Source organism: Paramisgurnus dabryanus, chromosome 13 (genome assembly GCF_030506205.2).
Source record: "Paramisgurnus dabryanus chromosome 13, PD_genome_1.1, whole genome shotgun sequence".
NCBI classification, from domain to species: domain Eukaryota; kingdom Metazoa; phylum Chordata; class Actinopteri; order Cypriniformes; family Cobitidae; genus Paramisgurnus; species Paramisgurnus dabryanus.
The window spans coordinates 11,416,359-11,430,740 of NC_133349.1; the positions used below are offsets into that span (position 1 = coordinate 11,416,359).

A 14,382-nucleotide genomic window follows, 5' to 3' on the forward strand; every position below is an offset into this window, starting at 1 on the left:
ATGTAAAGCGCTTTGAGTACTGAGAAAGCGCTATATAAAATGTAAGGAATTATTATTATTATTATTATTACACAGTGCCTGGAAAAGTCCCCTGCAAGTGAAAGTAACCAAGGGCACTATTTTTGGGCAGTGCATAATATCACTACTGTAAGTTTTCGAAAATCTTTGGTTATTTTTTAGCCTGATGCTAATGGTCTAATCAGATTCAATGGATTATGCTAAGCTATGCTAAAAGTGGTAGCGCCAGACACGGAGATCAGCTCATAATACAGAAAAACTATTTAATAACTTTCATGAATAACACCATTGTCTTTTCTTATGCTTATCATTAACCCTACACACACATCAACATGTTGTTCTACTCAATACTCATTGTAGTGTTCGGAGAAAGGTTTTACATTTATGAGCAGATCCATGTAAATGTCAACCATACTATAAAAGATGTCAGATGTCAATATCTGGTGTTTTAAAATGTGAGGTTTCTTTTGGTTAGGTCTCTCCTGTTGAGCTCCAGGAACATTAAACCATATGTTTAGGATTAGTAGCTGAATTATTATATGTATGGTTGATTTTGTCTGTGGTTGGGCAGATTGATAAGGAAATCGTTTTGCTCAGCGTGCTGAAAGAGCCGGTAAGTCGATCCATCTTCGACTATGCACTGCGTTCCAAAGACATCGGCAGCCTCTTCAGACACCTGCTGCTCCGGCAAAAAAAGCGCAATGGCTCCATCCCAGAATGCCCCATTCCTGAGGACCCCGCGATCGCTCAACTACTCAAGAAACTTCTCTCACAGGTCAGAAATCCTTCCTACTTTACATTTCTTTCTCTATAAAAAATGTATGCAGCTGCTTGTTACACTGTAGCTTACTGAGCATTAAAGGAGTGGTTCTCCCAAAGGTAGATATTTGGAGTCAAGCAGGAAAACAGGAGCACCATTCACTTCCATAGTAGGAAGTTACATTTCTGTGGAAGTCAGTGGTGCTCAAAAACAGTTTGATTACAAACATTTCTCTAAATAAATATATTTTTTGTATATATTTTGTAAATCTAGGTTTTATAACAACTTGATGCCAGAGTTTTCATTTTTGGGTGAACCATCCCTTTAAGCAAACCAACGTTAAAGCATATTTAAATTATTAAGTAACCTATTAGGTCATGTTTAACAGCATCTTGAACAAATAAAAATCTTGGATTGGAGTCCTTTTTCATTTTATGACCAACATTTATATTAACCGGTCACAGGCCTAACCATAACTGTATCCCAAAGGATATTGACTGGGAAACTTGTGAGACTTTCATAAATCTTCTAATCACATGATCTCTTTCAGGGAATGACTGAGGCTGAGGAGGACAAGCTTTTGGCTCTCAAAGACTTCATGCTCAAGTCCAACAAAGCTAAAGCCAACATCATAGATCAGAGCCACCTGAATGATGGAGCTCAGAGTGGCATTATTGAACTCGGAACGCTGGGCATCACCGGCCGGCAAGTGGACCTGATCAAACCCAAACAGGAGTCAGAGGACAAAAGAGGTGTGCCGGACGCTCGTTTTATCACTCTGTCTTTATTTTACCCCATTGATTTAATTGATTTAATATTAAAATGAATGTTTTATTTGTTCACAGACTTCATCAATACTGCCTCTGGTATATTGTTTAGGTCTTAAGCTGCTATGCTAAGTTTGGTGTTACATTTAAATCTCACGTTTTTGACTAACTCTGACTGTTTGTCAGAACTGACAATTTACAATAACATAGAAATGATGCAACTAAGAATAGACTCTTAGTTGTGTTTGAGAGCACATGCTGGCTAATAATGCTTTTTGTTGAAGTCGGTTTGTTAAAAATCTGTGAAATTTTCCTTTTGAAGTGTTGGTGACTGATTAAATTTAATTGCTCACACATTAAAAGTCTTGAAAGTCATAGATTTTTCATATCATTTAGTTTTTCACTAAACTTTTGTGGCATTAGGTGCACTTCTTAAAGGTCCGGTTCTTTCTGTGTTTTTGAAGCTTTGATTGTGTACAGTGCGCAATATAACATGCGTTCATGTTTCACGTGTAAGAAAAACACAGTATTTTTCACACAATTTACTTATCTGTATAGCGCTGTTTTCACTGTCCTCAAAACGGGCTGATGTCTTCCTTGTTCTGTGAAGTCCCTGCTTCAGAAATACGTATCGAGTTCTGATTGTGTAGCTTGTTAAGTGTGTTGTGATTCGATAGCAGCTTAGCTTGCCGTTAGCTTAGCTTGCGACTGACATATTCCTGTGGGCGGAGTTTAGTCAAAAAACTGTTCTTGAGACATCATTAAAGCAGGAAGAAGATGGCTGTAGTCCAAAGTGGCCATTCGATGTAGGCTTTAGAAGGCGAATATATCGCCTGGCACTGAACTTTGAGCTTTATCATTTTACAGGTATTATTTATGCTATTATAGCAACATTATTACACACTAACTAGGGTTTAAAAATGGTATCAGAAAGAATGTGACCTTTTAAAGAACAATCATATTATCCCTTACAAATCTTTATAATGTAACTTTTTTATTTGTATTAATATGTAGACAAAATTTCTGAAATGTGAAGTAATGTGCAATTGGACTTAGCAAATAGTTTACTAGGTAAAAAAAATAGTGCCTTTTAAGTTTGTTTCGGAAATTAGCTTTTTTGCTATGACACTATTTAAACTGACCTATTATTAATATTTTATTGTTTAATATTACACGGCTTGTTGGAATGTTTGATTCTGATTGGCCAGTCGCGACATTTGCAGGTTTGTTAAGTAAGGGATAATGTAGAGGCAGCCGGTAGTTATCGGGAAATAAGCCTACTCAAAATGATCTCTCTTTTCTTCCGATCATATGCTATGACAGGTGGGCGGGGTCCGGTAGATTATTTCTGCAATTAGCATTAAGCCACACATCCCAACTTCAAATGATCCAATCAGATCTCTATGGACAAATTCACATCCAGCCCTGCCTTATTTCATTTCAGAAGCCAGTTTCACTCAGATATACATCACCACATGGAAAATAATGCAATCAATACTTCCATTTCATGGCCACTTTAAACCACATAGTGTGTTCGTGACATTGGAATGTCTAGTCTTACCTCAAAACCGAAAATAAACAGGTTTTCCTTGCAGAGTCTGCATTTGTTGAAAATGAGCAAATAAATGATTTCAAATCAACATTTAATATTCCTTACCTTACTGATGATGTAAATAGCCGTGTAATAAGCGGGATAATGTACAGGCAGCTGGTTGTTACCTCGTGTCGGGTCCTAATCACACTGTCTGGGCTTATTTCTGTGTTAACAACCTGATGTGTATACATTATCCCTTTTGTATGACACTATATATTACTAAACTGCACTGACATTTTTTTTCAATGTGTCAGTCTGCATATTAACATCTTATCTGCATACCGAATGTTTTTTTCATCAAACAATTTTTAAAATAAGGTCCTTTTGTCTCCATGTGCCAGCTCGCAAGCATACAAAGCAGGATTCCAACTTGAACGAAGAGTGGAAGAGCATGTTTGGTTCCCTGGATCCGCCCAGCTCCGCCCCGACTCCTTCGACGGTACCTAATGTTCTAGTTCCGAGCGGTGGTGGGGAACCCAACGGTACTCTGGCCGGAGAGCGCCTGCGATCTGAGAGTTCCTCACAGAACCTTATCCTCCCTCATGTTTCATCCTCAGTCCAGGTCGACCGCTGAGCCGACAGTGTGCTATCCATCCCTTCTTCCCTCTTTTTCCAGCCTGCACTCTCTCTCCCTCTTCCTTCTCCCTTCCACTGTTTTTTTACATTCTTTATTTATCAACATGGACCCCATTTTTATGTTTAACACCTGTGTCATTGTGCATTTGCATGTAATACGATAAAGTTACCTGATGTGGTGCCATTGCTCTAGAATAGCATGTGCTTCAACAATAGTGATTTAACATCTGGTCTTTGTCTTCCTTTTCGATCTCCACCCAACTGCAGGTCCCCGAGGGCGGAGCCGTGCAGGCCAGAAAATCCACAGCACTGCCCACTATTCAGGTGGCACAGTCCGTAACCGGAGCATCTACGTACCAGCGTCGCATCACCACGTGCAAGGCGGAGCTACAGCAGCTGGTGCAGCAGAAAAGAGAGCAATGCAACGCAGAGCGCATGGCCAAGCAGATGATGGAAAGTGCCGAGTGGGAAAGCAGGCCTCCATTGCCAGGTGGAGCCATTGCATTTTTTTATTATTATTCGTCTCTGAACCCTTGAATCAAGCCATTTGTTTTTGGCTGCTTCACATTTATCCAAGTCCATGTAAAGTAATTTCAGAGAATTATTTCTAAACACGTTATAAATGTTAAAATTGTATTGCTGAACACATTACAAAAACTATGAACTGTGTAGTAATGAGTTATGGTGTTACACAGTTTTTCCGCATAATTTGGAACTGCGGCTAGATGATGCACCGCCCCTAAAACAATCATGAACACCGTTTTTCAGGTTGCACTCGTACTTGAAAGTTGAAAAGAAGGCAGCTGTGTGGCCGTGAGTGGGCGTGGTTTCAGTTTGAGAGCAGAATCCTGCCTGATAACTTGTTTTATTTACTCAGCGTTTTTTTATTTATTTAAATTTGTCTGGGTGGTTAATAACACATTTTTCTGTGGTGTGACAAACTGAGAACACATTTAACTCTTTCCCCGCCATTGACAAGTTTTCTCAATTAAGAGAAAACATTTGCATTAAAAAAATGTGTTCCTGATGAGGTTTTATGTTAATCTGTAATACCGCGATTATCCACTAGACTAATTTATAAAAAAACGGAAGAAATTTTTTTTACACTCTGTGTATGTTTTGATAATCGTTCTGAATCTAATCTCTAACAAAATTCCTTCACAAAAATTTTATTATTTCAGCTTTTTGCTAAAAAAATTATTTTTAAAGAAAAATACCCATATTTAAGAGTTTATAAGCAGAGAAAAAATATAGATTGGATAAACCATTTTTTCCCCATTTTGCATGTTTGTTTGTTTTTATTTGTTTGTTTGAAAGCAGAGGGTCTGTTTTTTATTTGATATAGACGGTTTCATTGGACGCACGTGCGGTGACATGATACGCGTCTGGTCTGAACTTTACTTGCGGTTTCAGTTTTTTTTTAATGGTCTGACTAGTTGAACTGAACTCTTGCACAATACCTCGTCGAAAATAACAAATGTTTGGTTTCCTACATTGCAAAAAAGGACTTTCTTACTTAGTATTTTTGTCTTGTTTTCAGTAGAAATATTTAAAAATTCTTAAATTAAGATGCTTTTTCTTGATGAGCAAAATGACCTAAGAAAATGAGTCTAGTTTTTAGACTAAAAATATACAATTTAAGTGAATTTGTGCTTAAAATAAGCAAAAATATCTGCCAATGGGGTGAGAAAATTTAGCTTGAATTAAATGTTTAAGAAAAAATAATTTTTGCTTGTTTTAAGGGCAAATTTACTTAAATTATATATTTTTTTGTCTAAAAACTAGATGTATTTTCTAAGGTAATTTTGCTCATCAAGAAAATACATCTTGATTTAAGAACTTGTAGATATTTATACTGAAAACAAGACAAAAATACTGATTAAGAAAGAAATTTTTTGCCGTGTAAGTAATCTACGTTTTGTTTATTTTGCTTGTTATATAAATAAACTACATTTAAAGTACTTTGTTGTTATTTATTCTTAGCTGAGTTTACCGGAAGTTACGTGTGGACCACAAAAGACGCTTGTTTATGTTGTTACTGCTGAAACCGTCTATATTTGTATGTTTATATATTTTTAGAATCAAATTTTTCTGTAATGTATGTATGTTGTGAAACTTTTGTGAAAATTACAAAAAATGCTGGCGGGCAACTTTCAAAAAAAAAGGCTGGTGGTGAATGAGTTAATATCGGACTTTAGACAGACTTGAAGAATTTTTTTTTTAATATATGTGAAGTACACTGTTCTCCTTTGTTCTTCTCTAACTAGTTTTTTATTTTTTTCTATGGTGGCTGCAACTGTTGCATTGCAGGGTGGCATCCAAAAGGTCTGTTAGTGGCCCATCTCCACGAGCACAAGTCTGCCGTGAACCGAATCAGAGTCTCTGACGAACACTCCATTTTTGCTACGTGCTCAAATGATGGTACTGTTAAAATCTGGGACAGCCAGAAAATGGAGGGCAAGACGACCACCACAAGGTTTGTTATACCTGTATCTTACGTATAATCTTTCCCCAGGTTTCACAGACTTGTTTGAGCTGTCTCAACTAAAAATAACTTGCACTGACAGATCTTAAACTAACCCAGTGCCATTGATTTGTTTCAAGATATACACCAGTAACACTTTTTCTAAGGCATGTTTATAAAAGATGCGTAAACATTTTAAATCTTTCCTCGCAATTGACGAGTTATCTCGTCAATCCGTAATATCGCTATTAGCTCATCCGCAACTTATAAAAGCCGGAAATATCGCCCTAGGGCAAACAGCTGTATGTCCGTGTTACTTTTGAGGATCACTTTGCATCTGATCTCTATCAAAAGTCCTTCACAAAAGTTGAATTATCTGAGCTTTTTGCTCAAAATTTGGTGTTTTTAAAGAGACATACTCATATTTGAGAGGTGATAAAAAGAGAACTAATGAAGGTAGAATGAATTTTTTTTGTTTGAAAGCAGAGGGTCTGTTCTTTCATTTAATATATTTTATGTTTATATATTTAAAGAAGAGCATTTTCTGGGAGGCATTAAACTTTTGTGAAAATCATGAAAAATGCTGGCGGGGAAAGAGTTAATTTAACTAATGCCTAGTCCTGGCTTTAGCTAAGCCTTGTCTGTGAAACAGGCCTTTATGTCATTTGTTTCTATACTTTTTCTTGTTTGTTTTACTGTTATAGGAACTACAGTATGATGTGCACTGAAAATGTACCATGTGATCACCATGTTTTTAGGTCAGTGCTGACGTATTCTCGGATTGGAGGCCATGTAAAAACTCTGACGTTTTGTCAGGGCTCGCATTACCTTGCCGTGGCATCAGACAACGGTTCCATCCAACTTCTCGCGGTTGAGGCAAACAAGCCCCCTAAATCACCCAAAGTCCAGCCCTGTCAGACCAGGTGAGTGCAGGTTGATATGAAGTACTCACTCCACTTGTTAAAAAACTTCAAATTCCAAAAAGGTTAAAATGTGCGTTGTGTAACTTTCAGAATGATCTCTTGACAGAAATGCAATATAATATACATAACTATATTATCAGTGGGGTATAAAGACCTTACATAATGAGCTGTATTGTTTTTATCACCTAAGATGAGCCGTTTTATCGACATACAACTCGGGTCTCCTTATGTGGAAGTCGCCATTTCCCGCCGCCATGTTTCTAAAGTAGCCCTAATGTATAAACTGTACTATAGGGCGCGTTTTGTTACTACGACGTCTCAAGACGATGACATGTTTGTTCTGTGGTGGCTACCGTAGCTTCTCTATGCGTTGTCACGACTGGCTCAGAGCCGCGACAAATAAGAGGAGGACTAGGTGGTTGGTAAGGGTAATTAAATGTTTTATTTAACCTAGATAGAAAAAGTAAGATTAAACAATAAAATAATCAACAAAATTACTGCAACATCTTTCTGATAAAAGATGTAAAAATATCAGAAAGAACCAAAACAAAATCATATAATAAAGAAAACAAAACAACTTAACCCAGGAGCACCAAACTCAGGACATCCTCACAAAGGCAATCACCCCTCTTTTCCACTCACACACTTCCTTTTAAACCAAAGACACAGGTGGAATTCATTAGCAGCCGAAACAATGAGTCTCCTAGCCACTCCCACCGGTCGACCAAAGCAGGAACACATGGAGGCTCATCGCAGAGGCTCATCACACCCCCCCCCTAAAAAAAAGACCACAGAGTCTTAATAAAGAAAAACACAAATCCCACAATCCAAATTTGTAGTAGTTTAAACGACAGTTGGTATCAAAGTTGTTTTTCACTCCTTTCCCCATCTCTTCCTCTCAGCAACCTGGCGCCTAGGAAGCAATATTAAGACAGAAAGAGAAAGAGAAATTACAAACTTTAAAGTCCTAAACCACATGAACACGGGACAAAGCATCCGCAGTCACATTCTCGGAACCTTTAATATGACGTATATCCAACAGGTAACTCTGAAGAAATAAACACCATCTCATCAGTCTTTGATTAGGGTTTTGTAAGGAGTGCAAGAAAACTAAAGGATTGTGATCCGTATAGACCACTAACGGTCCCACTGACGATCCAACATACACATCAAAGTGTTGTAGAGCCCAAATTAAAGCAAGAGCTTCCTTCTCTATCACGGAATAATTAAGCTGGTATTTATTAAATTTCCTAGAGAAGAACGCGATAGGATGGTCAATGTCATCAAAGTTTTGCAACAATACAGCACCAGCACCCAAATTACTGGCATCAACTTGTAACTTAAATGCTTGATCAAACCTCGGAGCTGCCAACACAGGGGCTTCTGTCAGAAGCATCTTAACACTTTCAAATGATTTCTGACACAGCGGAGTCCAGCGAAATACTGCTCCTCCCCTCAGCAAATTTGTCAGAGGCACTGCCACTGTAGAAAAATTTCTGCAAAAACAGCGATAAAATCCTACCATGCCCAAAACCCGCATTAGCTCTTTCTTTGTAGTAGGAGTAGGATAGTCATCTATCGCCTCTACCTTTGCACGAACGGGGCGTACTTGTCCTTGCCCAACCACCTTCCCCAGATAGGTGACGGTAGCTTTTGCAAAGTCACACTTCATCAAGTTAACAGTTAAATTGGCCCATACAAAACGGTCAAGCAACGCTCGAATCTGAACCAAATGTTCCCCCCAAGTTTCACTAAAAACGACAACGTCGTCCAGATATACAGTGCAGCCCTTCAATCCAGATGTTACTCGATTCATTAAACGTTGAAACGTTGCAGGGGCATTTCTCAATCCGAAACTCATCACTTTATATGAATATAATCCGGAAGGCGTTATAAAAGCAGAAACCTCTCGAGCTCTGGCAGTTAAAGGCACCTGCCAGTAACCTTTAAGAAGATCAAACTTGCTTACAAATCTTGCGTTTCCTATCTGATCAACACAATCCTCGATTCGAGGCAGTGGAAAACAATCAGGCTTCGTTATGGCATTTAGCTTTCTGTAATCTGTACAGAACCTAAACGACTTGTCAGGTTTATTCACAAGCAAAGATGGAGATGCCCAACTAGAGAATGAAGGTTCAGCAATGTTATTTTCCAACATATACTCGATTTCCTCATCCAGATGTTTTTTCTTATTTTCAGACACTCTATAATATCGCTGACGAATAGGACTCGAATCTCCGACGTCAATGTCATGCTCAATCAAACTTGTACAAGAAGGAGTATCGGAAAACAGTGTAGAATACTCATTAATCAAATTAATCATATCATTACACTGTACATCCGTTAGATGGTTAAGCCGGTTACGCATAGAACTCAACGCTTCCGAATTTCGAAGACGACCTTGAAGAACACAATCTCCAGGATAGATTTCATCTTCCTCCCCACTTACCAGATTTTGAGTAAAACCAAATTTTAGATGGTCCTTGTTAACAGAAGAATCTGCCAACAGAACAGGTTTAACAAAAGAATCAGGTCCAATATCATTTGACGCATTGAAATCCTTACAAGCATAATAAGGTTTCAACAAGTTCACGTGACAAACTCTCGTCTTTTTTCTTCGATCTGGCGTATTAATTATATAATTCAGATCAGCAATCTGGCGCGCAACCGTATATGGTCCAAGAAACTTTGCCTGAAAAGGAGATCCAACAATAGGCAACAACACCAACACCTGGTCTCCCGGCTGAAAGGAACGCAACTCGGTTCGGCGATCGAACAATTGTTTCATTCGATCTTGTGCTTTATTCAACGATGCCTTTGCCAACTGGCTTGCTTCATAAATTCGTCTACGAAAATCATTAACGTAAGACAAAACATTTTTCGGGGGATCGGATTTTTCCCAGTCTGCCGATAAAACAGTTAACGGAGTTCGCACATCATGACCAAAAACAAGGTCGTTCGGACTGAATCCAGTACTTTCTTGCGCCGCTTCCCGAGCTGCCATCATTAACCAAGGTAGACCAGTCTCCCAGTTCATACCCATTTGGACGCAGTACGCCCTCAACAAAGACTTCAACGTTTGATGGAATCTCTCCAGTGCTCCCTGACTTTGTGCATGAGAAGCACTGGAAAGATTATGTTGAATATGGAGCTGTTTCAACACTTGAGTAAATACATTAGAAGTAAAATTACTTCCCTGATCAGATTGAATAATTCGAGGTATTCCAAAAACTGAAATAAACTGAGTCAGTGCTTTTATAACTTGCTTAGCTGTTATAGAACGCAAAGGATATACAGCGGGATATCTAGTTACTTGGCACATGACCGTCAGCAAATATTCATTACCCGTTTTTGACTTAGGCAATGGCCCGACACAATCTATGATTAGGTACTCAAACGGTTGACTAATGGCTGGAATTGGGTAAAGAGGAGCCGGTTTCAAAGACTGGTTGGGTTTTCCAGTAAGCTGACATGTGTGACAACATTTAATGTATTTAGACACATCACGCTTCAATTTGGGCCAAAAAAACCTTTTCAAAATTAACTGATATGTTTTTTTCACACCCAAATGGCCAGACATGTCATGTGCGGTCTGTAACACTAGCTGCCGAAGAGATTGGGGAATTACAATTTGTATCATTTCATCACCAATTGCAAACTCTCCCTGTGGTGTCCACTTCCTAACTAACAATCCTTCGTCTACATAATACCCAGACGAAAGATTTACAATTGTGTCATGCGAGACAACTTGGTCAAATAATTCAGTCAGAACTAAATCAGCTCTCTGTTTTTCAATCAATTCCTCACGTGACACAGACAAAATTGAAGGGATATCCAGCATTTTACTCACCGGCTTAATAGATTCAACTTGTGTTTTACTCATAGAACGTGTTATTACACAAGATGGTAACACACTTGAAGAAATCAAATTGTCATTACAATCTGGTTTCAAAATAACCGCCGATGGTGTAACCACTACATGTGGTGAAACATCTCGCCAAACACGATCACCAGCCAAGTCATTCCCCAAAACTATGTGTACTCCTTCCACAGGCAAGCAGGGACGAACAGCCACTTCCACTTCTCCCTGGATCAACTCAGAATACAACATAATCTTATGAAGTGGTACAGACATAACATTTAAGCCAATGCCTTTAATTAACACATTACTTCCAGTATAAGAATCAGTTGAGAAAGGTAATACTGATTTTAACACAAAGGTTTCTGACGATCCCGTATCACGTAATATCTTAACTGGTACGGTTTTTGTGGAATCTACCATTCTAACAGAACCCTGTGTAATGAATGGTGCAAAAGGTGAAACACATGGCGAACAATCTTTCTGCACATTATTCACTGTTGAGGGAGTTACAGCCAATGCAACAGGCCTTACAGAAGAACCAAATTTCACATTCACTTTAGAACTGTCCAGTTTTGTCTTCAATATTGGACACTCGTTCTTCCAGTGACCAAACCCATGACAATAATTACACTGATTTGCCCTGTCTTTTCCTTCCTCAGAGCTGTGTAATTGTTTGCCAGGTAACTCGCGTGTAAATTTAGAAAAGTTACTTTGCTTTCGCCAAGGTTCTTTTCGAAAGTTTTCATCAGGTCTAGAAGTAAAACTAGTTTTATGAGTCAATGTGAACTCATCAGCCATAACGGCCGCCTCATATGCTGAATCAGGTTTGCGTTCATTTAAGTAGACTGCAACACGATCTGAAATGGTATTTTTAAATTGTTCAAGAACAATTAATTCTTTTAAATCGTCGAGAGATTTTACATCGGATGCCACACACCAACGATTAAAATAGACCATGATATCGTGTACAAAATCAACATGCGTCTGATTTTCCTTCTTATTCCAAGACCTGAATTTTTGTCGATAGGCTTCTGGTACAAGCTCATAAGCCCTTAACACTGCCGCTTTCACTGTTTGATACCTAGACGCATCTTCCACACTTAGTGAAGAATATGCCTCTTGTGCCTTTCCTGTCAAAACAGACTGCAACAACAAAATGCGCTCATCATTTGGCCAACTTCGTGCATCCGCAACTCGTTCAAACAACAGAAAAAACCTTTCAACTTCTTTTTCTTCAAACTTAGGAACCAGTCTTATATTATTCACCGTATCAGACCTAACTGAACCTGAAACATATTCTGAATCGCCTGTACCAGCAATCTTTCCATCTCTTATTAAATCCAACCGATAACGCTCAAGTTCAATTTGTTGCTGTTGCACTTGAACTTTAGAAAGTTCAATACGATTTTGAACTTCTAACTGCTTCGCTTGTATATCAGTTTGAATTAATAACAACTGTTTTTGTTGCTCAAATGTTAACTGCGTTTGTGCTAACACATTACCAAAAGGTAACGTGTCTTCCAAGACTTGAGAGGTCAACACCTTACGATCAATTAAATCTGCCTTTACTAAGGATTTAATACCCTCTTTCACACGTTTATCTTGATTTGTTAGATCAATTTGATAGTGTTCGGCAATTTCTAATAATTGATCCCTAGTCAACTCATCTAACAAGGTTTCGGATGGTGCACTAATAAATTCCTGAGTTTTTGAGGACATCGTGAAAAAAAATATATACGGCTACTACAAAACAAGAATTTGGAATAAGCAAATCCCCCTAACTAAATTTCAAAACTATCTAAACTCATACCTAATCTTCGTACAGTTACTTGCAGCGGGGTTTTAAACACTCTAAACCAGTGTTTGCTATAGTAACCAATTTCCGAGTCACTACAACAAAACACGGAGGTGTACCCGAGACAAATGCTCTAACTGCTTTCACCGCACAAAAACAACAAACTAAAATAAAAAAAATGAAACTTCCCGTTAAGGAAATCCCACTAAACCTAACCAGGGAAAAGCTTATTCACAAATACTTCAGTTGTTAACAAAAATTAGCCGTACTTACAAATTTAAACTCCTGCAAGCAATTATCAAATCACCCAAACCAACCACTACATCCTCCATTCTTCTCCTAACGAATGCTATCACAAAACTTTTTTTTTTCTCAAATTAATTAAGTTAAAAATATATATTTATCAGATAACCAAACAACAAATTTTCCAAACTACAAGATTAACATACGGTCGGACGAGCCCCCATATTTGTCACGACTGGCTCAGAGCCGCGACAAATAAGAGGAGGACTAGGTGGTTGGTAAGGGTAATTAAATGTTTTATTTAACCTAGATAGAAAAAGTAAGATTAAACAATAAAATAATCAACAAAATTACTGCAACATCTTTCTGATAAAAGATGTAAAAATATCAGAAAGAACCAAAACAAAATCATATAATAAAGAAAACAAAACAACTTAACCCAGGAGCACCAAACTCAGGACATCCTCACAAAGGCAATCACCCCTCTTTTCCACTCACACACTTCCTTTTAAACCAAAGACACAGGTGGAATTCATTAGCAGCCGAAACAATGAGTCTCCTAGCCACTCCCACCGGTCGACCAAAGCAGGAACACATGGAGGCTCATCGCAGAGGCTCATCACAGCGTTTCGAAAGGGAGGGGTGAGCTGTGGACTGAGCCGTTGGTTGCAACACAGAATCTCACCACCACTAGATGATGCTAAAAATTTACACATAACACGTTTAAGCACAGTTTAAAATCTAAATTAAAAAAACAATTACTGGATAAGTACGGAGCCCCTAAGGGGACATGGAGCAAAAATGTAATAAATAGGATTTCGCATGCGCACATGAATTTACAGCCCATCCTCACCCCATGGCGTCAATATTTGACGCCACTTGACCATGCGTCAATATGTTACGCGGAGGGTATACCCTTCGCGTCATTTTTTGACGAACTGGGGACTTCAATACTATTGAGTCCGTTGCATTCTCTTTCCTATTTTCGTACCATTTTCTTACCATTTTCGCGTCGGTTTAGGGTTAGATTTACATAATGACATCCCTACCCAAACCTATCCCTAACCCCAATGTCAGGCGACAACTGTTTAATTTCGCGTACCTAATAGTATTGAAGTCCCCAGTTCGTCAAAAAATGACGCGAAGGGTATACCCTCCGCGTAACATATTGACGCATGGTCAAGTGGCGTCAAATATTGACGCCATGGGATGAGGATGTGTTGGAATTTATCGCGTTTAGTTTTGCGCGCATGCGATAGTTTCACGTGAGCATGCGAAACTAAACGTAAAAAAAAATGTCACCTTAGGGGCTCGGTAGATAAGATGTTTTGAACTGTCAATCAAATTTAATGTAAGTTCTTTCTAGATTTGCAGGCTGCT

General features: G+C 38.5%; 1 protein-coding gene across 5 annotated transcripts in view; it reads left to right on the top strand.

Annotated features, from left to right (window-relative positions):
* pik3r4 (phosphoinositide-3-kinase, regulatory subunit 4) overlaps positions 1 to 14,382 on the top strand; it is a 30,505-nt gene that overhangs the window by 6,603 nt on the left and 9,520 nt on the right. For 2 of the 5 annotated variants that reach the window (XM_065298479.2, XM_073811552.1), the window contains exons 9-15: positions 590 to 793; positions 1,329 to 1,530; positions 1,624 to 1,644; positions 3,481 to 3,701; positions 3,983 to 4,205; positions 6,026 to 6,191; positions 6,938 to 7,102. In XM_065298479.2, coding sequence (XP_065154551.1) covers positions 590 to 793; positions 1,329 to 1,530; positions 1,624 to 1,644; positions 3,481 to 3,701; positions 3,983 to 4,205; positions 6,026 to 6,191; positions 6,938 to 7,102 — 1,202 coding nt within the window. The remainder of the gene's footprint in view (positions 1 to 589; positions 794 to 1,328; positions 1,531 to 1,623; positions 1,645 to 3,480; positions 3,702 to 3,982; positions 4,206 to 6,025; positions 6,192 to 6,937; positions 7,103 to 14,382) is intronic. The other 3 variants (XM_065298482.2, XM_065298481.2, XM_065298483.2) reach the window with 3 other exon arrangements.